This window comes from Somniosus microcephalus, chromosome 1 (assembly GCF_052327205.1).
Source record: "Somniosus microcephalus isolate GS21.2 chromosome 1, FLI_Smic_1.0, whole genome shotgun sequence".
In the NCBI taxonomy this organism is placed as follows: domain Eukaryota; kingdom Metazoa; phylum Chordata; class Chondrichthyes; order Squaliformes; family Somniosidae; genus Somniosus; species Somniosus microcephalus.
Window position 1 is genome coordinate 379,761,819 of NC_140987.1, and position 24,045 is coordinate 379,785,863.

Genomic DNA, 24,045 nt, shown 5'->3' on the forward strand with positions numbered 1-24,045 from the left:
CTGGTATTGGGCCTTCAGGATAGTGATGGCCTCCGTGTAAGAGGTGGCGTCCCGGCTGAATGAATAAATCCGATGACTTACGCGAGTAGTCAGTAGACTCAGTTTATCTACCTCGCTAGCGGATGAGGCCCCCGCGAAGAGTTCGAAGCATTTGAGCCAGTGTCCAAATTGATTTGATGCTTCAGCAGAATGTGGGTCCAAGTCCAGACGCTCTGGTTTTAGGAGTCGATCCATCCTAGTATTCTTTAGTGATTAAAATTGATGGGCCTTCAATAACCACAAAAGTAGAAGTTATAGACTTAAACAAGTTGGCTTTTAATCACTAAGATCAGAGCTAACATCTCAACACGCCGACTGGTTCACAGGAATGAGTCATACAGATCCTGGGATCTTTATGTAAGAGAAGTCAGGGGCGGAGCCAAGAGCCAAGACCTGGAACCTCCCAGGTTAGTCGGGAAAGAGGAAGTGAGACTATACACAGTGGGGGAGGGTAATATACATGAGTGCAAAACGAATACAGGACCAAGACAAACAGATTTCATTACATACAGATTGCTTACATTGGACACTGCCCTGGAGTGCTGCTGCTAAAATGCTGATCCTTCAGTCACTACACCCCTGTCATCTCTTAAATCACTTTGCCTTGCCATTTCTCACTTCCTTCAAAAAACCTCTTTAAAAATCTCAATTGTGCTTTTGGTTCTTCTGTTCCTGTCCCCATTCAGTGTCCTCTCTTCTCTTTCTCTTCTTGTGTCCTAGTAAGATAGTGAAGCAAAAGAGGAAATTGCAGAGTCCTTGATCATCATTTTCCAATCCTCTCTGGCTTCAGGTGTGGTACTGGAGGACTGCTAATGTGGTACCCTTGTTTAAAAAGGGAGAAAAGGATAGGCTGCGTAATTACAGGCCAGTCAGCCTAACCTTGGTGGTGGGAAAATTATTGGAAAGAATTCTGAAGGACAGGATAAATCTTCATTTAGAAAGCAACGGATTAATCATGGATAGTCAGCACGGATTTGTTAAGGGATGGTCGTGTCTGACAAACTTGATTGAATTTTTTGAGGAGGTAACAAGGAGGGTAGATGAGGGTAGTGCGTTTGATGTATAGTATATGGACTTCAGCAAGGCTTTTGATAAGGTTCCACATGGCAGACTGGTCAGGAAGCTAAAGGCCCATGGAATCCAGGGCAACGTGTCAAGTTGGATTCAAAACTGGCTCGGTGACGGGGAGCAGAGGGTAATGGTTGATAGGTGTTTGTGACTGGAAGGCTGTTTCCAGTGGGGTTCCGCAGGGCTCGGCACTAGGTCCCATGCTTTTTGTGGTATATATCAATGATCTAGACTTGAATATAGAAACATAGAAGATAGGAGTAGGCCATTCGGCCCTTCGAGCCTGCTCCGCCATTCAACGAGATCACGGCTGATCATCCAAACCCTAGCACCCGGTCCCTACACTGACAGCCATCCCACCCAAGCCCTATCCCCTATAAAATATAGGGGATATGATTAAGAAGTTTGCAGATGATACTAAAATCGGTTGTGTGGTTGATACTGAAGAAGGAAGCTGTAGACTGCAGTAAGATATCAATAAATTGGTCAGGTGGGCAGAACAGTGGCAAATGGAATTTAATCCGGAGAAGTGTGAGGTTGTAGGAATGTCTAGTTCCTATCAAGAAACTGAGGTCGACTCAGGCGATCAAACAAACGATGTTTAATGTAAAACAAACTTTTAACAAACTAATGCAAGAGAACTACGAATACAGGTCTAGTCAGTTCGGAGGCTCCACGAGGACTGCTTGGGTGGTCCCGTGGCTGACGTCATCACGTTTTTCCCGCCGGTGGGGGATCACGTGATGAACGGCGTGATGTCATCGCATTTGCCCATGCTCTTAAAGGGACCGTGCTCTGTACATGCAAACAGTATATACAAAGATACAGACTCAGGCTGTAGCTGACATATTGTTAAAGGGAATTATATACAGTTGATCGGAGTCCCTTCGTGGCTCCGCCACATGCGCCCCCCCAGAATTGTCTTTAACAGAAAAAGTGAAACGGCGACGAGGCCTGACCAGCCTGTACACTTGCAGTGGAAGCTGCTGGACGGTGGGCGGGCTGGCGGGTGGTTGCGCTTGATCTGGCACGGTGACTGTGGGCGGTCGGCCACGTTTTGGCGGCTGTGCGGTCTTGACCGGGCGGTTAAGGTCCAAGTGTGCCGGCTTCAACCAGTCAACCGAAATGTGGTCTGGTTTATCTCCGATATCCACCGAGAAAGTTTTGTCTCCCGGCTCTAGCACGCGGAAAGGACCAGTGTAAGGGGCCTTGAGCGGGTCTCGATGAGCGTTGTGGCGGATGAACACATATTCGGCGTTCTTCAGCTCTGCTGGGACGTGGGAGCTCTGAAAGCCGTGATGCGACGTTGTTACTGGTGCAAAACACCTGGCTGCCTCCTGGTGGCTGATTTGATTGGATGCGGACCATGTCTCTGTTGGAGTCAGAAGGAAATCCCCAGGTACGCGTAGCGGCTGGCCATAGACGCGCTTTGCCGAGGACGAGCGAAGATCTTCCTTGGGTGCCGTGCGAAAACCCAAGAGGACCCATGGTATCCTGTCCACCCATCCAGCGCCTTGGAGGCTGGCCCTCAGTGCGGCTTTGAGCGACCTGTGAAATCGTTCGCACAGGCCGTTTGCCTATGGATGGTAGGCTGTGGTGCGATGTAGCTTGATACCGAGCCCCTGAGCCACTGCGTTCCAGAGCTCGGAGGAAAACTGCGGCCCACGATCAGAAGAGATGTCCGCCGGTACCCCGAAACGGGCGACCCAAGAGGAGATGAATGCCCTGGCTACGTCTGCCGAAGTGGTGGATGCCAAGGGAACTGCCTCTGGCCATCTAGTGGTGCGGTCTACTGTCGTAAGGATATGTGCAAACCCATGAGAAGGTGGAAGTGGCCCCACCAGGTCCACATTCACATGATCGAACCGTCGCTCCGGAACAGCGAAGGTGGCCAATGGAGCGTTGATGTGATGCTGCACCTTGGCCTTTTGGCAGACCACGCAGGTGTTGGCCCAGTCGCGGACATCCATATGCATGCCCCGCCAAACGAACTTGGACGACATCAGCCTTTGCGAGGCCTTCATGCCAGGGTGTGACAACCAGTGTATGGCGTCAAACACTTTGTGGCGCCAGGCGACCGGCACGATAGGGCGAGGATCTCTTACGGAGACGTCACAAAATAGCGTGGTGCCTGCAGCGTGGAATTTGACGTCGGCCTCTTGGAGGCTAGAGGGGCTGGTTCGGTAAGCTTGCACCTCTGGATCCGAGGCTTGATCCGCAACCATGAGGGCATAGTCGATGCCGAGCTGGACTGTGTGAACGGTCGCGCGGGAGAGGCAATCTGCCACCAGGTTGTCTTTACCGGCCACGTGCTGAATATCCATAGTGAATTCAGAGATAAACGTTAGCTGACATTGTTGTCGGGCTGCCCACGGTTCGGCGGTCTTGGCCATAGCGAACGTTAGTGGCTTATGGTCTACAAAAGCAGTGAAAGGACGTCCTTCCAGCAAGAACCGGAAATGGCGGATGGCCAGAAACAGAGCCAGCAACTCCCGGTCGAAGGTACAGTACTTCCGCTCGTTTCGCCATAGTTGACGGCTGAAGAACGCAAGCGGTTGCCACGTTCCATTTACCCACTGTTCCTGCACTGCGCCGATGGCGTAGTCTGACACGTCGGTGGTGAGGGTGATGGTGGCACCTGGCAGCGGGTGCGCCAGCATGGTCGCATTGGCGAGGGCGCTTTTTGTGTCAACGAACGCCCGGTCCATGTTGACCGTCCAGCTTACCGGATCCTTGCCAGACTTGCCCTTGAGGGCCTCGTACAGGGGCTGCATGAGCAGAGCTGCTTTAGGCACGAAGCGGTGGTAAAAATTTACCATCCCGAGGAACTCCTGCAGGGCCTTGATGGTCTGCGGGCGCGGAAAGGATGTCACTGCCTCTACCTTTGCTTGCAAAGGCACCGCTCCCTCCGATGTAAATCACAGAAATCACAGAAACCCCACAGTGCAGATAGAGGCCATTTTGGCCCATCGAGCCTGCACCGACACATCCCACCCTATCCCCGTAACCCCTACACCAACACATATCCCACCCTATCCCCATAACCCCACGTATTTAATCCCCCTAACACTAAGGGTCAATTTATCATAGCCAATCAACCTAACCTGCACATCTTTGGACTGTGGGAGGAAACCGGAGCACCCGGAGAAAACCCACGCAAACACGGGGAGAATGTGCAAACTCCACACACAGTCGCCCGAGGCCGGATTCGAACCCGGGTCCCTGGCGCTGTGAGGCAACAGTGCTAACCACTATGCCACCGTGCGATGTCCCAGGAAATCGATGTGGGGCAGACCAAACTGACACTTGGCCGGGTTGAGAATCAGGCCGTGTTGGCTGAGGCGACGAAAGAGGGTGCGTAGGTTCGCGATGTGTTCCTCCTTATTTCGACTGGCCACGAGGATGTCTTCTAAATAGATGAAAAGGAACTTGAGGTCCCGCAGCACGGAGTCCATGAGGCGCTGGAAGGCCTGGGCAGCGTTCTTCAACCCAAAAGGCATCCTCAAAAATTCAAAAAGGCCGAATGGGGTGATGACTGCTGTCTTCTGCACGTCCTGCGGGTGTACCGGGACCTGGTGGTAGCCTCGAACCAGATCCACCTTGGAAAACACGGTGTTCCAAGCCAAATGGGCAGAGAAATCCTGAATGTGGGGGATCGGGTATCGATCCGGAGTGGTCGCCGCATGGCCGCCATCCGCCGCCAGGTTTCTGAACTATGTGGAGAGGTGAAGACCAGGGACTATTGGACCGGCGGATAATCCCCAGGCGTTCCATCGTAGCAAACTCTGCCTTCGCGACTGCCAGCTTGCCGGGTTCGAGGCGCCGGGCCCGCGCGTGGACCGGGGGGTCGGTGGTAGTGATGTGGTGTTCCACACCACGCTTCGTGGCCGTAGAGGAGAACGTAGGTCTGGTCAGGTCCGGAAATTCACCGAGCAGGCGAGAGAAATCGTCCGGAGTTGGGAAAGCGCAGGAGACGGTGCGCGACATGGTGTTACCACGGTGGCAAGGAATAGAGTGAAACGTGGCCGCGTTGATCAGCCGCCGGTTCCGCACATCGACCAGGAGGCCGTTGGCGCACAGGAAATCCGCGCCAAGGATGGCTTGTGAAACCCTGGCCGTAACAAATTCCCAAACAAATCGCTGGCCGCCGAAGCACACCTGGACCCGCCGTTTGCCGAAGGTCCGGATAGCACCGCCATTAGCCACCTCGAGGAAGAGGCCGTGCCTCCCAGCCTGTACTTCCAGAGCTGACGCGGGTAGGATGCTACACTGCGCCCCGGAGTCGCATAGGAATCGCCGACCGGAGAGGGAGTCGGTGATAAACAGAAGCTTGCCTGAATTTCCGATTGCCATCGTAGCCGCGGGGCATCCGTTAGACCCGTTCCCCTTTTTGCAGAGTTGCTGTTGTTTTTTAGTTTTGGGCGAGAAGCTGCAGGGAGGGCGGCAACATCTTGCTTTGGCGCCAAAACGGGCATGGTAGCAGCACAGCCCCGCGGGTTGAGGAGCTGGGGCGGCATCTGGGGGGGATGGGTGCCTCGCGGCAGCGCAGTACTGCTGCGTCACCGCGAAAATCTTGTCTGCTTCGGCAGCAAGCGCTGCGCTGTCTGTGACTTCGGACCTGGCCAGGGCAGCTTGTACTTGCTCTGGTAACTGACTGAGGAATAGCTCCTTAAAGAGGAAGCATTCCGGTTCGGAGCCAAGGAGCGTGAGCATTTGGCTCATGAGCTCAGACGGCTTGGAGTCCCCGAGGCCGGGCGTAGCGAGCAGTCGGCGGGCGCGTTCCCACTTCGTGAGCCCGAAGACCTGTAACAACCGCGCCTTGAGTGTTTCATACTTGCGGTCGCCCGGGGGGTTCTCGAGCAGGCTGACGATCCACGAGGCGGTGGCGCTGTCGAGTGCGGAGACCACACAGAAGTAACGGGTCTGATCCGCAACGATGTTCCGTAGTGCAAACTGGGCTTCAACCTGGATGAACCACGAGGTCGCTTGTTGCTCCCAGAATTTCGGTAGCTGCAATGTAACGGCGTTTGTTTTCATGCTTCGTCCTTCTGCGAAAACCGTTCGCAAAAGTCGGGGTCACCAATGTAGGAATGTCTAGTTCCTATCAAGAGGTCGACTCAGGCGATCAAACAAACGATGTTTAATGTAAAACAAACTGAGTTTTACAAACTAATGCAAGAGAACTACGAATACAGGTCTAGTCAGTTCGGAGGCTCCACGAGGACTGCTTGGGTGGTCCCGTGGTTGGCGTCATGATAGCACGTTTTTCCCGCCGGTGGGGATCACGTGATGAAGGGCGTGACGTCATCGCGTTTGCCCACGCTCTTAAAGGGACCGCGCTCTGAATATGCAAACAGTATATACAAAGATACAGACTCAGGCTGTAGCTGACATACTGTTAAAGGGAATTATATGCAGTTGATCGGAGTCCCTTCGTGGCTCCGCCACAAGGTAATGCATTTGGGGAGGGCTAACAAGGCAAGGGAATACACATTAAATGATAGGACACGGAGTAGTGTCGAGGAACAAAGGGACCTTGGAGTGCATGTCCACAGATCCCTGAAGGTAGTAGGCCAGGTAGATAAGGTGGTTAAGAAGGCATACGGAATGCTTGCCTTTATTAGCCGTGGCATAGAATACAAGAGCCGGGGGTTATGCTTCAACTGTATTAAACACTAGTTAGGCCTCAGCTAGAGTACTGCGTGTATTTCTGGTCACCACATTACAGAAAAGATGTGATTGCACTAGAGAGGGTACAGAGACGATTTACAAGGATGTTGCCGCAAGTAGAGAATCTTAACTATGAGGAAAGACTGGATAGACTGGGTTTGTTTTCCTTGGAACAGAGGAGGCTGAGGGGAGACCTTATTGAGGTGTATAAAATTATGAGGGGCATAGATAAAGTGGATAGAAAGGACCTATTTCCCTTAGCAGAGGGGTCAAAAACCAGGGGCACAGATTTAAATAATTGGTGGAAGGTTTAGAGGGGATTTGAGGGGAAATTTCTTCCCCTAGAGGGTTGTGGGGGTCTGGAACTCACTGCCTGAAAGGGTGGTAGAGGCAAGAACCCTAACCACATTTTAAAAAGTACTTGGATGTGCACTTGGGATGCTGTAACCTGCAGGGCTACGGACCAAGAGCTGGGAAGTGGGGTTAGGCTGGATAGCTCTTTGTTGGCAGGCGCGGACACGGTGGGCCGAAATGGCCTGCTTCCGTGCTGTAACCTTCTATGATTCTATGATAATATTCCAGGTGAGGGGTGCTATACAAATATAAGTTGTTGTACATGAAATGAATTTGGGGCATTGTCAACCCAGTTCCAACTAGATGTGTGTCCAGAGTGCTAAAGTGTAAATAACTACTAAATTGGTAGTCTCACACTTAGAACTTGTAAGGGTGGCTACAAGAAATGAGACAAGTTCACATTGAAGTAGGAGGTAGTTTTCAGGCAGATTAGTGAGTTTTACTTTGTATTTGATTGTTCCCTATCCATCCTGGACATGCCTGCTGCTGACTCATAGAACATTGCTCTGTTACCCAACTCTTGCATATCTCACCTAAGGGAGGGGGAAGAATGGGGAGAAGTAATTTGCAAAAATGGGCGTGAAAAACTGAAGTAATTGTACTTTGGCTATAGGACAGGAAATTGGAAACTACTAGATCCATTATTGTTATAAACTTTTCTCTTCCTTGCTGTCTTTTTCCAAAAATACAGTGTCCTGGCAGTAGTCAGAATAAGTAACACCAAAGTTCCCAGATTTCTGGCATTCTAGTGCAGAAAATGGGATTCATATCTTCACCTACAAGACTGATAATTTGGTTGCCACATAATGGCTCATCACACATTAGTTTTACAGCATTCAGACTGTTCCTTAAACAGTTGTATTTCTGACATTGAAAGTATGGAGATATGAAAACAAAACATTGTGGTTCCCTTTGTGCTCATGGTACAAAATTTGGCATGTATACCAGTGTGACTTCTACGCTAGATTTAATCACCTGTCCTAAAGTCTCCTTTGGCTGGCTGACAATTTTTTTGTCTGATTACGTTCCTGTGGAACGCGCTGAGATGTTTTACTCTGTTAGAGGTGATTTACAAAGGCAAGTTGTTGTTGCACTTCCTGTAAATGGTATGCAGCACCCTGGAAATGGCTGCTCGAGTCCGATAAAGTAGAAATTAACAAGTGAAAAAGTAATTCCAAACCAGAGAAGGTACAATGTAATCGGACTATATGAAAAATGCTTTTAAAATTACATTTTGTAATTTATTTTATTAGAGTAATAACAAACATCTTGAACAAGCCATTGGATCCCTTGCATTACAAATTGGCAAGTGGAGTTACTTTTAGTTTATGGCACTGACATTTTGAAGGAATGACCTCCAGATGATTATGCATCCGTGCAACAATAATGGCGATCTGCCCAAACCAAAAAAATTGCTGGTATTTTTAGCAATAATGCTTCCTTTTGTTCATGGTTAAATGTGTGTGTATATATCCTCTGACCTTTTTGTTGTTCACATTAAAACATAAATTTCCTTTTACAAAAATGTTGTATGTATTATTCTACATGCCCTTGATATTTTCCAGGGAGAAGCCATGTGAATATACTGAGAAAAAAGGTTAACAATTTCTGTGAAAAGTTTGACTTGTGCCATCTCTAAAAGAAACTTCCAATTTTGAGTTGTGTCTGGTAAAAAGTAAAATGTAAAAAAAGTTCTCAAATGCCCTTCAATAAATTTTCATTCCTCGCATTTTTAAAACTAAGTTGTCATGCAAATAATCTACAATTGAATATTATGTAGTAATTTAGATGCTTTTTGATTGAAAAAAACTTTGTTTAACTTTTGCATCAATAAAAAAAAATTAAGAATTTGTTTATTGAATATATTGTCAATGAACCACACCTGATGATACTGAAAGCCTTCAAATGTAGGCACCTTAGACAAAATATCTTTATTTACTGTTAGTCATTAGAAGTAACCCTAGGTATTGTAGTTTGTTTTTCTGTCAATTCTGATTTTCCATTCATTTGATATTCCTGTATCAGGGACAGACCCCTAGCAATACAGAAGTTAACTGGAAAGACAAGATACTAGAAGGGGAAGATGCCATTCAACTTGATCAGATGGATAAGTCCATTGAAAATTTGGAAGTCTTCTGCTATGCAAGGTGTGTTTTTCAAAATGCGATGTTCTTTATTTCTAAGAAAAATAAGGTAAGGAGAATCACAGGATTCAAAATCAGCCTCGCAGAAACCCCAAGAACATCCATTGTCACATTTAGTTAGAAAATGACAGCAGCAAAAGAGCATTTTGTCGTCAGGTGCATTGCATCACCTTAAAGTGTAGGTAAACCCAGTAGATTTTTCTGTGAAGGATTTTGATCAGTGCTGAGCTCGGCTGATTATCGTGCCTCATAATTTTCATAGCGCTGATATGAACGTTCACACTCATGAACTCTCAGCTGTAAAATATGAAGGAGCTCACTCTACTTCTATAATTGCCAGACATAATTGCACAATTCTACATTTCCAGGCTATCCCTGAAATGAACTTCTAGCTCTCACATGTTTGCAGTGAGAATCTCTCCCTACACTGTTGAGTGTTGCTCCCACTGATGAGTCCATTGAAATCCGTGACCACATTCTGTTGTTTTCTGTACTTGTTAAAATAAAACCAGTAATACATGCTAGGGATTTGTTTTTAACGTTTAGCTATTTTTGCAGCTTTAAACATTTCATGACCAAACATCAGAGAATGAAATTGAAGTATGATGTCACTATATGCTTCCTGCTCACTAACGTTACTTGGCATTTAAGTTCTGTATGTTTAAGTTTATTTGTTTCTTTCAGTAGAGTGCTAGCTAGGTATTTAAATGGTATTATCTTCATGAAAAGTTTTAGCAGAACTATTTGTAAGCACACTGCAGTGATATAAATGACAATGAAACACATTTTTGAATCATTTTGGCATGGTATCGTTCTTCTCCATTTCAGACAGGAATAAAGCTTGATTTTTTTCATTAAGACCATGGCCCTTTTAATACAGAGCAAGTTTCTTCCTTCTCTCTTTAATTGCATGTAGATATTTGTTTTATGAAATTTTCTGGTTTCCTGTGTTGATATTTGCAGTGTTCCCTGTATATTTTGCCCAGCAATGTGACATCAGTCACATTGCTGCTGATGTCTCAAACAGTAAAATGTAGCTCAATATGTGGAAATATTTAGCTTTTGAAATATGCTTTTCTATGTTTTGTGTATTCATAAAGCTGAATTAATGTTGGATATTGATTTACATAAATCTGATGCACCAAAGAACCATTTCTCAGCCTCTGTGCTTTCAGCAATCATGGGCTAAATTTGAGATAAATGTCCTGTTTAATTGCCTGGCTGTACCTTTCATATGCCTTCGTGCTTCTCTTCCTCTACCCCCTTTTTAAAAATAAAAAAAAAAAGACAAAATACTTTTTATATTGAATGCAAGGTATGGGCATAGTGTTCACTTTTTAAATCTTGAAGGAGAATGTTGTAAGGGAATGGCTTTACTGCTAGATACACTCAGTTTTAGATCCTCCCACATGATCTATGAAAATAAATCATCTACCTGATAGATGAAAATCTATTTTTAATCAATGGCACTTAACCTCGGAAAGCCATTGTAAAGGGCGAACTAGGTTAACGACTTCTACCATGGAATCAAGAGTTCTGCATGCATCTCATTTCACATTGATCTAAACTAATGGTTACATGTACTTCTGTACTGCGTAAGTTCTATATTTATTATTTACTTCAGTGCTATCACCGGTTGACTTGCACATCTTGTGCATTTGATGGCACTGGAAAATATAAACTTAGTGACACGCACATGACTGATGGCAGCAGAGATTCATTGACTGCTGAGCCATTAAGGAAATGTATGGAGCAGGCAATGTGTGTTTAGGCATTAATAGCTCACCTGATAAGGTATGAGCTTTGCATCATCCATGTACTGTACAACAACACACCTGGAAAATAAACCAAGAGACTTCGACCCAGAAGTTGTTCATCAGACTCTGGAAATGCATTCTAAAAAGGGCATATTAGCCCCTTGTAGACTGATTCTCCTTTTATTGTTTAATTATTTTGCTGCTTCAGTATCTTGCTGTATCATTTGAATTTTATGCATTATTTAGCCTGTAAATAAATCTGGCCCAGTAGTTTTAGCCCATACACTTTGGTCTGTTGACATGATATTTTCCACCTTTTGGAAGAGACGAGCACAGCTCCAGTGAACAATATTCCCTGAATAAGGGTTAATTATTAAACCCGGGCACTTGAATACATACATGGCATGGCTCAGGGCACAGGTTTCTGTTTATAGGAGACTGTGTATGGAAACTGCCTTTTTACTGTGAACGCAAGACAAAAGTGTTGAGCAAAACTCCACCGACAGTAATCTACTCTTTAATTTAGCCTTGTCTATTTGGATGAAATAAGTCTGGAGCATTCCTACCTTGTTCATTTTGAGGCAGTTTAATTTAGTTTATACTGGGCTTCTTTTACTGGTGATTGGAATTCATTAATGTTCCAGGAGGCAATTTGCACAATATTCTTTTTTTTTAAAAATAATTTAGTTATGCACAATACACCATTGGCTCCAATGCAGACAATTATTTTCCATTTTGACCTCTATTCTGTCTGCTAAGATCCTTGACCATATTAGTTCTACCATTTGATGCACACGAAGCCTGGTGGCGCCTTTAACCCTAAATAGACTCTGAATATTTTTAAGGCAGAGGTAGATAGATTCTTGATAAGCAAGGGGGTGAAGGGTTATCGGAGGTAGGCGGGAATGTGGAGTAATCAGATCAGCCATGGTTTTATTGAATGGCGGAGCAGGCTTGAGGGGCCGAGTGGCCTACTCCTGCTAATTTGTATGTTCCTATGTAGACAAACTGCTAACCTTGATTGTTTTGTTTTACTGACTTCACACCCTCAAATGACAATGATGTGAGCATAAAACCATGTGATCACTTATGACATGCATTGTGTTGATAAAACAAAGAATCTATGACAATTTAGGTTATTTGTTTTATTTCATAATAAAACATAGTTTCCAAGTAATATAGTAACTGAGTGGGCAGTTGAACAATTGGTTCAGGAATTACCAAGGAAAACAAACTCATTCTGCTTTGGCAGTGAATACCTTGGTGAGTCAGTGTCAGAAGACTTTAAATTCTTGACTCTTAAGGCTGATATTTTCCATGCTTTCACCTTTTTATCAAGATGATGCATTCTGGAGGAAGGATGAAACATCAAATCCTGCTTGTAGAGTTGGATTATCTTTTTGGTTTGGTCTTCCTCGCTCTTTGTATCTGAACAATAAACTTCATAAATAGTTGTTGTCTTCCTTCCCAATATCTCAGATTTGGAATGGATGAAGTTTGTTGGTTAACTTGAAATTAGTCACTGATTCTGTGAAGTTATCTATCCTGTAGCTCCCATTATCAGCGTGAACTGAGGGGGGACTTTTGGGGTTGTGGTTTTTCAGTGCAATGTTTGAAGGCAATTGCAGCTTATTAGCCCGCTGCAAGCAAGCTCTTGAGACATTGTCTTGTGATTTTTTTTTTTCCCCTGTTGCAAAATGGGTTTATGATGATCAAGATAATTCTGGATGACGAAGGCCATTCGGCTCCTCATGCTTCATCCAGAAGCACACTACAGCCCCTCCATTGCAGTATCCAATTATTTCTTAAATGATTCCAGAGTTTTGCTTCCACTATTCTCCAGGAGTCAAGAAGAATTTCCTGATATCTGTCCCAATTTGCCTTTTACTGATTTGATCCTGTGTCCTATTGTCTGATCAATTTCTGGAAAGAATGAGGAAGACCATGCTGAAGGGTAATAAAATTGTATCCTGTGGTATTTCTGACTTGTGATGATTTATTTGTTTTTTTTTTGTAATTGATAGCACAGTTGCAGAGGAAGATGTTATGGAAGTAGGAGCACTTGAAAATAAGCAAACTAATGTAGATTCTAACACTGCGCTAGAGAATGCAGTATTGAGCAATCAAGATGAGAAAAATCAGACGTGTAAAGTTACAAGCAGTGGTGATGCAGAATCTGCTCTAGAAAATCTTAAGGATCAAGATTCTCCACTTTCAACAAAGGAAGAAGTTCCCTCTGAAATAATTCATCCAGAGGGCAAACCCTGTTCCAGCAACATCCCTTCATCCACAGCCAGTGAAATAAGTCAGGACACAAAAAGGATTGCTGTCAGTATAGCTTCAGTTGAGATGGAAGCTGACAATATAGAGCAAACTACTGATGCTTCTGCTCAAGAAGTGAAGAAAGAAGCAAAAAAGATGACTTACTCACAGATTGTAAAGAATGGCAGGAAATTTAACATTGACTTGACTTCAAAGGTAACTATTTTGTTTTTACTTCACTAATGGTTTACGGCATTCTTATAATTAACATGGAAATTACAAATAGGACTTGGTATTAGTTGAGTTTTCTTATAGGTACAGAGCGTTCTTATTGTGGTTTGCTTTTATTTACATGCTGCAGATCAATGAGTGTCCCCTGTTGTCTGTACTTCTGGGCCATCTGTGTTCAGTTCAATGCTGGGAAGAAATAATGCCGAACTAACCTGCAAAAGCATTTATTCTCTGCCATCGCATTTCTAATCAAACTATTCCTAATATTACTGTAAAGTAAGAGTAGCCAGTGAGGGTCAAGCAAAGGACTATTGAAGGTTCTTGGCACAGCGTGAAATGCTTTTTTGTCAATTATGAATCTTAATATTGGCAAGATCTATCTATTTTGTATTGAGAGAGAAGCAAACTTATGCCTCAATGCTTTCTTTTAATGTTGTTATAATGCCATAACCTTTTAAAAGTGTGACTTTCTATAAGGTTAATGTGTTTTGGCATAAATTTTAAATGCTGCAGAAAACTAACATTTGATGAAGTATCTGAGACCATTGCAGTGATCTAAAAATTGAGTTTCAAGTGGAGGCCTTACTAAATATAACTGAGATATTTGTGTTCTTCCAGTTTCTATATTCCCGTGGCTCCCTGGTTGATCTTCTTATCAAATCCAATGTCAGTCGGTATGCAGAATTCAAAAATATCACCAGGATACTTACTTTTCAAGGAGGAAAAGTTGAACAGGTATCCTATAATTTCTCTTCACAATTGCTTCTTGGAATTAATAGACATTTGACAAATAAGATGCGAACAGAATAAAATACTTGAACCCCAATACATTTTCTGTCCATTTTAAAACCAGTCTGGTAAACCTTTAATTGTAGACTTAAGCTGCCTCTGTGTATCAACCACTCCCTGGACTGTTAGAAATTTATTAAGCTGCAAATTATGAAAAAAAACTGCTTAAGTATAGCAAGAAAGCAGGCTTAAACTATAACTTTACATACATGTTTAATATAAACAAATACAAACCTAGAATTATAAATTTGAAAAGGACTTGGTCTATTTTTCACAGTTGACTGTTTGCACTGTGGGCCCAGTTCTCTTCTCTTGTAGCAAGTATGTGTGGAATGTTTGTACCGGCACAATGGCCGTCCTGATTTTCACTTTTTGTGCCCTAGTTATGTTGTCAAGCATTACCGTGTTGGATCTGTTTTTAAGAGTGGGCAGTTATATTTGTACTTTCTAGCTGTTCCATTGCAAGGACGAAAGAAGGAGACGCATAGATATTCAAAACCCAAAATACTGTTGGTTATTTACATGTCTCTATCTACTCATGCTCGCACTTTCAAGGAATTTTGTATTTGATTTCCGATTCTCTCTCCATCCACACCTATCAACATCTTTCCATCGAATGTATACTCCCATTCTTTGTTTTTGTTCTCCCAAAGTATATTTCCTCACACTTCTCCAAATTAAATTGCATCTGCCACTTGTCTGTCCATCCGATTAACATGTCTGTATCTTCCTGACGTCTCCTACAGTTCCTCTCACTCTTTGGTGTCATTGGCATATTTCAAGATTGTGCTCCCCATGGCCACGTCAAAATCATTTATATATACTGAGAATAAATGTGATTAGAAATTGAGTGGGAAGGGAATTAAAGAAGCAGAAGGTGGGCCTCATGAAAGAGCTGAGATAAGGAGAGGGCACAGAAAGGTATGAAGAGATAGGTGAGAAACTACATGATTACTTGATTGGGTTCCTTTCCATGCTGAGTATGTAAGAATTGATCCATTTCTAAAGCTCATAGTCATTCATCAAAATACTCAGAAATGTTAATTTAGCTAGTGCAACTGTGGTTAACGGCCCATAAACTGCTGAAGTATTTATAGCTGACATATAACCCCAGCTAGCTCTCAAATCCACAAAGTAACTGTGAAGCTTCTACCTCAGCCGTAATACAGAAGAAACGATGGGTGAAATAAGCACTTCTCCTAGTACTGCCTGAGGAGAACACCTGTGCAGCCAACAGCATACTATTTATTTGCCATTTTGTTTTTGTGGGATTGCTATTTTTGCCTGAAAAACGAATGACATTTTTGCATACACTTGCCTTTTTAGTAAAGTTCACACCAAAGCTTTTCAATTTGCAGTGCTGTTTTCAGACCTTTAGGCACTTTTATATTTTAACACCGGAGGAATGATTAAATTCTGGATTGTCTATGTAAGGCACTTTTAACGGTTCCTCATGGATTGTTATCGTCATTCGTAAAACGATGAGTTAGTACTGCTTCACTGGAACCGTTGCGCAATTTTCTGCAGGAAATATTACATGTTGACTAAAACAAGGGTGAATATGACATAAGTAGGAAAGCTGAAATAACAACAGAAAATGCTGGAAAAACTCAGCAGGTCAGGCAACATCCGTGGAGAGAAATTTGAGTTGACGTTTCGGGTCGAAACCCTTTTTCAAAACTGGAAAGAAAATAAAATAGATTGAAGGCAGGGCTGCGATCGAACAAAAGTAAAAGAGACAATAAAAGGTATTCGAAACCAGACGAGATGGTAATAGGCCGGTGGAGACAAAAGGCAGCTGAGATTAGGTGTGAAGTGTACTGGCAGGTAAGAGACAGCTGCCAGGTGGGAGAGAGAAACAAAAGGAAAGGGGGGTGGTGGGAAAGGAAGACCCAAAACAAAGGGGTGGAAAAAATTATAAGTAATGAAGATGAACAAGGTTGAAGAGCCAAACGGAGATCCCGTCGAAGAGAAGAGCAGAACTTCTTCAAGGTAGGCATTCCGAGAAGAGGAGTGGCAGTGAACCAAACACTAGTACGATAGCAAAATACTGCAGATGCTGGAAATCCAAAATAACAACAGAAAATGCTGGAAAAACTCAGCAGGTCAGGCAACATCTGGTTTCAAATACCTTTTATTGTCTCTTTTACTTCTTTTGTTCGATTGCAGCCCTGCCTTCGATCTATTTTATTTTCTTTCCAGTTTTGAATAAGGGTTTCGACCCGAAACGTCAACTCAAATTTCTCTCCACGGATGTTGCCTGACCTGAGTTTTTCCAGCATTTTCTGTTGTTATTTCGGATTTCCAGCATCTGCAGTATTTTGCTATCGTAAGTAGGAAAGCTGTTGGCTCATTGAAATATCTTAGTCACAATCCAAGTAGGTTAAATACTACTACTCAAGGACTCAGTCCCCTTGCAATTAAATAATCAAGGTTCCACATTTTTGAAATAAAAGTTGTGCGACCTTGACTTTTCCTCTGTTCTTGGGTGCTGCATCTGTAAAATGCTCCCTTATTTGGCTCGAAACTAGCTCCTTTGTATCCAGACTACAAACTAGACTATCTGACATCGGGGACAAATGAAAATGGCTATGTTTTTCTTTACTTCTCCTGGTTGTGGCCATTTTGATTTGTAGGTGAACTGTCTCAGAGCCAGAAATATTTTGCACATATACTTTGTAATAAAGTGTGTACCATGGTTTAAGAAAAATATATTGAGGAGTACACACCTTACAGAATTGGTGGTTGGTCAGGTCCACATCACAGACTACCAGTCATTGCAGCCACAGCGTAGAGTGAGTGCCGATGTTTGTTTCAGCACATTTTCTCTTTCTGGATATGTACCTGGCAGGTAAATTAACTTTTTTTTCTCCGTTACTGAAATATTTATTGCATCTATCCATCTTTTAATCAGCTGGATCACTGCCAAACTTTTCAACGCATCTACTATGCGACTTAACCCTTCCTTTGTATACTTTTAAAGCTCAATCTTATTTATGCAGGAGGATCTGAGATCACATGTGCCAGCTCAATGCTGCAGCCAAACATTATGACTGCATTGCTCCATTGCCTTATCTGAAGTAGCATAGTTAATAAGTTTGCCTGTAACATCAGAAGTAGAGGCTGGCACAGGCAGTTTGGGGATAACTTGGAAATTTAAGTTTCCTTATTCTGGTTACTATAATGGCCATTTCCAGCAGCAACAACAATAACAACAACTTGTATTTATATAGTGCCTTTTAACATAATAAAATGTCCCAAGGCACTTGGCAAGAGTGTTATTTTTTAAAATGACACCGCGCTATATAAGGAGATGTTAGGACAGGTGACTAAAAGCTTGGTCGAAGCGGTAGGTTTTAAGGAGCGTCTTAAAGGAGGAATGTGAAGTGGAGAAGATGGAGAGATTTATGGAGGGAATTTCAGAGCTTCGGACGTAGGCAGCTGAAGGCTCGACCTCCAATGGTGGAGCATTTGAAATCCGGTACATTCAAAAAGCCAGAATAGGTAGAGTGCAGAGGATTATGGAGCTGGAGGAGATTAGAGATAAGGAGGGGCGAGGTCATGGAGGGATTTGAAAACGAGGATGAGAATTTTAAAGTCAAGGCGTTGCTTAACTGGGAGCCAATATAGGTCAGAGAGCGCAGGGGAGATGGGTGAGCAGGACTTGGTGCGAGTTAGCACACGCGCGTCAGAGTTTTGGATGAACAAGTTTATGGAGGGTGGAACTAGGAAGGCCGGCCAGGAGTGCGTTGGAATAGTCAAGTCTAGAGGTGATTAAGGCATGAATGAGGGTTTTGGCAACAGATAAGTTGAAGTAAGAGCGGAGACGGGCAATATTACAAAGGTGGAAATGGGCGGTCTGAGTGATAGAGCAGATAGGAGGTAGGGAGCTCAATTAGTGATCAAATATGACACCAAGGTCGCAAACAGACATGGTCAGCCTTAGACAGTTGCTGGGGAAGAGAGATCGAATCAGTGGAAAGGGAATGGAGTTTGTGGTGTGAAACGAAGACAATGGCTTCAGTCTTCCAGATATTTAATTGGAGGAAATTTCTGCTCATCCAGTGCTGGATATCTGACAAGCTGTCTGATAGTACATGACAGTGGAGGGTTCGGGAGAGGTGGAGGAGAGGTAGAGCTGGGTATCATCAGCGCACGTGAAAACTCAGTGTTGCCGGATGATGTCACCGAGGGGCAGCATGTAGATGAGAAATGGGAGGCGGCCAAGGATAGATCCTTGGGGGGCATCAGAGGTAACAGTACAGGATCGGGAAGAGAAGCCATTGCAGGTGATTCTATGGTTATGGCTGGAAAGATAGGAATGAAATCGGCAAGTGCAGTCCCATCCAGCTGGACGACGGTGGAGAGGCATTGAGCAGAATTTTGTGGTCAGTCATGTCAAAGGCTGCAGACAGGTCCAGGAGGATGAGACGGGATAGATTACCTTTGTTTCAGTCAATTAGGGTGTCATTTGTGACCTTGGTAACAGCAGTTTCGGTGCTGTGGCAGGGCAGAAGCTGATTGGAGAGATTCAAACAAGGGGTTCTGAGAAAAATGGTCACAGATTTGGGAGCCGTCAACACGTTCAAGAACTTTGGAGAGGAAAGGGAGGTTGGAGATGGGGCGATAGTTTGCAAGGACGGAGGGGTTGGTTTTTTGAGGAGAGGGTGATGACGGCAGATTTGAAGGAAAGTGGGACAATACCTGAGGAGAGAGAACTGTTAACAATATCTGCTAACATGGGAGCCAGGAAGGGAAGATAGGAGCAGGAGTAGGCCATTCGGCCCCTCGAGCCTGCTCCGCCATTCAATGCAATCATGGCTGATCATCCAAATTCAGTACCCTGTCCCTGCTTTTCCCGCATATCCCTTGATCCCCTTAGCCTTAAGAAATATATCTAACTCCTTCTTGAATATATTTAATGAATTGGCCTCAATGGTCTTCTGTGGTAGAGAATTCCACAGGTTCACCACTCTCTGGGTGAAGAAATTCCTCCTCATCTCAGTCCTAAATGACTTACCCCTTATCCTTAGACTGTGATCCCTGGTTCTGGACTCCCCGCCATCAGGAACAGCCTTCCTGCATCTAGTCTGTCTAGTTCTGAGAATTTTATAAGTTTCAATGAGATCCCCTCTCATTCTTCTAAACTCTAGGGAATATAAGCCTAATCGACCCAATCTCTCCATATGTCATTCCTGCCATCCCAGGTATCAGTCTGGTGAATCTTCGCTGCACTCCCTCCATGGCAAGAACATCCTTCCTCAGATAAGGCGACCAAAACTGCACACAATACTCGAGGTGTGGTCTCACCAAGGCTCTGTACAACTGCAGCAAGACATCCTTGTTCCTGTACTCTAATCCTCTCGCTATGAAGGCCAACATACCATTTGCCTTCTTAACCGCCTGCTGCACCTGCATGCTTACCTTCAGCGACTGGTGCACAAAGACACCCAGGTCTCGTTGCACTTCCCCTTTTCCCAATCTATTGCTGTTCAGATAATCTGCCTTCCTGTTTTTGCCACCAAAGTGGATAACCTCGCATTTATCCACATTATACTGCATCTGCCCAATTGCCCAATTGCCCAACCTGTCCAAATCGTACTGGAGTTTCTTTGCATCCTCCTCACGGCACACATGCCCACCCAGCTTTGTGTCGTTTGCAAACTTGGAGATATTACATCTGGTTCCCTCGTCTAGATCATTAATATATATATTGTGAATAACTGGGGTCCTAGCACCGATCCCTGCGGTACCCCACTAGTCACTGCCTTCCACTCGGAAAAAGACCCGTTTATTCCAACTCTTTGCTTCCTGTCTGCCAACCAGTTTTCTATCCAAATCAGTACATTACCCCCAATCCCATGTGCTTTAACTTTGCACGCTAGTCTCTTATGCGGGACCTTATCGAAAGCCTTCTGAAAGTCCAAATACACCACATCCACTGGTTCTTCCTTATCTATTCTACCAGTTACATCCTCAAAAAAGTCCAGTAGATTAGTCAAGCATGATTTACCTTTTGTAAATCCATGTGACTTTTTCCGATCCTGTCGCTGGTTTCCAAGTGCTCTGCTATTGCATCTTTTATAATGGACTCTAGCATTTTTCGCACTACCGATGTCGGGCTTACCGGTTTATAATTCTCCGTTTTTTCTCTACCAGCTTTTTTAAATAATGGGGTTACATTAGCTACCCTCCAATCCATGGGAACTGTTCCAGAGTGTATAGAATTTTGGAAGATGACCAGCAATGCATTTACTATTTCTAGGGCCACTTTCTTAAGTACCCTAGGATGTAGATTATCAGGCCCTGGGGATTTATTGGCCTTCAATCCCGTCAATTTCCCTAGCACCATTTCCCTACAAATACTGATTTCATTAAGTTCCTCCCTCTCATTAGACCCTATGTTCCCCGACATCTGAGTTTATTTGTGTCCTCCTTTGTGAAGACAGTACCAAAGTATGTATTTAATTGGTCAGCCATGTCTTTGTTCCCCATTATAAATTCCCCTGATTCTGACTGCAAGGGACCTACGCTTGACTTTACCAATCTTTTTCTCTTCACATGCCTATAGAAGCTTTTACAGTCAGTTTTTATGTTCCCTGCAAGCTTACTCTCATAATCTATTTCCCCCCATTTAATTAATCCCTTTGTTCTCCTTTGCTGAATCCTAAACTGCTCCCAATCCTCAAGTTTGCTGCTTTTTCTGGCCAATTTATATGTCCTCTCCTTGCTCCTTGGATCTTATGCTATCCCTAATTTCCCTTGTTAGCCAATGTTGAGTCACCTTTTTTGTTTTATTTTTATGCCAAACAGGGATGAACAAATTCTGTAGTTCATTCATGTGATCTTTAAATGTTTGCCATTGCCTATTCACCATCAACCCTTTAAGTAACATTCCTCAATCCATCCGAGCCAACTCGCACCTCATACCATCGTAGTTTCCTTTATTTAAATTCAGTACCCAAGTCTCTGAATCAACTACTTCACTCTCCATCTTAATGAAGAATTCTATCATATTATGATTGCTTCTCCCCAAGGGGCCTCGTACAACAAGATTGCTAATTAATCCTTTCTCATTACATAATACCCAGTCTAACATGGCCTGATCTCTAGTTGGTTCCTCGACATATTGGTCCAGGAAACCATCCTGTATACACTCTAGGAATTCCTCTTCCACAGTATTGTTTCTGTGATTGTGTGATATGTAGTTTACAGTCACCCATGATAGCTGCTGTGCCCTTATTGCACGCATCTCTAATTTCCCGTTTAATGCCATCCGCAACCTCATCATTACTGTTTGGGGGTCTGTATACAACTCCCACTAACATTTTCTGCCCCATGGTATTTCTCAGCTCTACCCATACAGATTCCACATCATCAGAGCTAATATCCTTCCTTACTATTGTGTTAATCTCTTCTTTAACCAGCAATGCTACCCCACTGCCTTTTCCTTTTTGCCTGTCCCTCCTGAATATTGTATACCCCTGGATGTTGAATTCCCAGCCTTGGTCACCCTGGAGCCATGTCGCCGCAATCCCAATTATATTCTATCCGTTTACATCTATTTGCGCAGCTAATTCATCCACCTTATTACAAATGCTCCTCGCATTAAGACACACAGCCTTCAGGCTTGTATTTTTAACACTCTTAGAATTATTGTTTACTGCGGCCATGTTTGGTTTAAACCCTTGATTTCTCTGACTTCCACTTTTGCTTTTCTCCTTCCCATCTTTTTGCTTCTATCCTTGCTTCCCTTTCCTCTGTCTCCCTGCACAGGTTCCCAACCCCCTGCCATTTTAGTTTAAACCCTCCCCAACAGCACTAGCAAACACTCCCCCTAGGACATTGGTCCCCCTAGGACATCCTGCCCAAGTGCAAACCGTCCAGTTTGTACTGGTCCCACCTCCCCCAGAACCGGTTCCAATGTCCCAGGAATTTGAATCCCTCTCCCTCGCACCATTTTCTAGCCACGTATTCAGCTGAAATATCCTTCTATTTCTACTCTGACTAGCATGTGGCACTGGCAGCAATCCTGAGATTACTACCTTTTTGAGGTCCTATTTTTTAATTTGCCTCCTAACTCCCTCTATTCAGCTTTTAGGACTTTATCCCATTTTTTACCTATATCATTGGTACCTATATGCACCACGACAGCTGGCTGTTCACCCTCACCCTCCGGATGCCCTGCAGCCGCTCCGAAACATCCTTGACCCTTGCACCAGGGAGGCAACATACCATCCTGGAGTCTCGTTTGCGGCCGCAGAAACGCCTATCTATTCCTCTTACAATAGAATCCCCTATCACTATAGCTCGCCCACTCTTTTTCCTCCCATCCTGTGCAGCAGAACCACCCATGGTGCCAGGAAGTTGGTTGCTGCTGCCTTCCCCCGATAAGCCATCTTCCCCAACAATATCCAAAGCGGTATATCTGTTTGTGAGGGGGATGGGCACAGGGGACCCCTGCACTACCTGCCTGCGCCTACTACTCTGCCTGGCGGTCACCCATTCCTTTCCTGCCTGTGCAGCCTTTACCTGCGGTGTGACCAACTGATTAAACGTGATATCCACGACGTCCTCAGCATCGCAAATGCTCCAGTATGTATCCATTCGCAGCTCCAGCGCTGCAATGTGGTCTGCCAGTAGCTGCCGCTGGATACACTTCCTGCACACATGGTCGTCAGGGACACAGGAAGTGTCCCTGATTTCCCACATAGTGCAGGAGGAGCATGCCACGGGGCTGAGCTTTGCTGCCATGACTTACCCTTCATTTAATTTAAATTCAATCAATACCACCAATTATACTACAATTAAATGATATACTCAAGGGCCCTTGTTTCCTAGCACTCCCCGCTACACAACAGAGACCGTAGAAACTATAGCCACAAAATTAAGACCGTCTAAATTTGATAAACTATGAACCTTAACTGTCAAACTATGGGTGAGTATTTATACTACTCTAATCAGCTGATTCCTCCTGCTCGCGTCACGTTTTGAACCGTGGCTCGAACGCCGCCGCCGGTCTGCGAGATTGGTAAACCTGTGGGGGGGGGGGAAAAAAATCCCGCGAAAGTGAGTTTAAGTACTCACTGAACCTCCGCTCTCACCGCTCCTGACAATGGCCTGTGGGGGAAAAAAAGCCCACGAACGTGAGTTTAAGTACTCACTGAACCTCCGCTCTCACCGCTCCTGACAATGGCCTGTGGGGAAAAAAAGCCCACGAACGTGAGTTTGAATACTCACTGAACCTCCGCTCTCACCACTCCCGACACTGGCCTGGAAGTTGGGTGGTCAGCAATTTAGAAAGAACAGGGTCAAAAGAGCAGGAGGTCGGTCTCATTGACAAAATGAGCTTTGAAAAGGCAAGAGGGGAGATAAGAGAGAAATATGCAAATTTAGGGTTAGGGTAGGGGGAAAACTGAGAGGAAGTAAGGTCCGGTGGGCTAGGGGAAAGGAGGGAATTGAAAGCAGCTGAGTGGATGTTGTCGATCTTTTTAACAGACGACTATGAGCTCTTCACATTTATTGTTGCCGGGGAGGGCGGTCTGAGAAGACGGTTATTGGTGGAGAAGAGAAGCCTGGTGTGTTTGCCATCCTGGATAATCTTCGAATAGTGGGTGGTTTTAGTGATGGAGAGCAGGACCCGGTATTGCTCGATATGATCTAGCCAAATCTGGTGATGGATTAGACCAGTTGTCCACCAAAGACATTCAAGTCTGCGTCCCTTAGACTTG

At 44.4% G+C, this 24,045-nt stretch overlaps 1 protein-coding gene across 1 annotated transcript in view; it reads left to right on the forward strand.

Moving 5' to 3' along the window:
• chm (CHM Rab escort protein) overlaps nucleotides 1–24,045 on the forward strand; it is a 156,877-nt gene that overhangs the window by 43,806 nt on the left and 89,026 nt on the right. Inside the window, exons 4-6 of the mRNA XM_085996136.1 lie at nucleotides 9,157–9,278; nucleotides 13,057–13,510; nucleotides 14,144–14,260. Of these exons, the coding sequence (XP_085852262.1) occupies nucleotides 9,157–9,278; nucleotides 13,057–13,510; nucleotides 14,144–14,260 (693 nt within the window). The remainder of the gene's footprint in view (nucleotides 1–9,156; nucleotides 9,279–13,056; nucleotides 13,511–14,143; nucleotides 14,261–24,045) is intronic.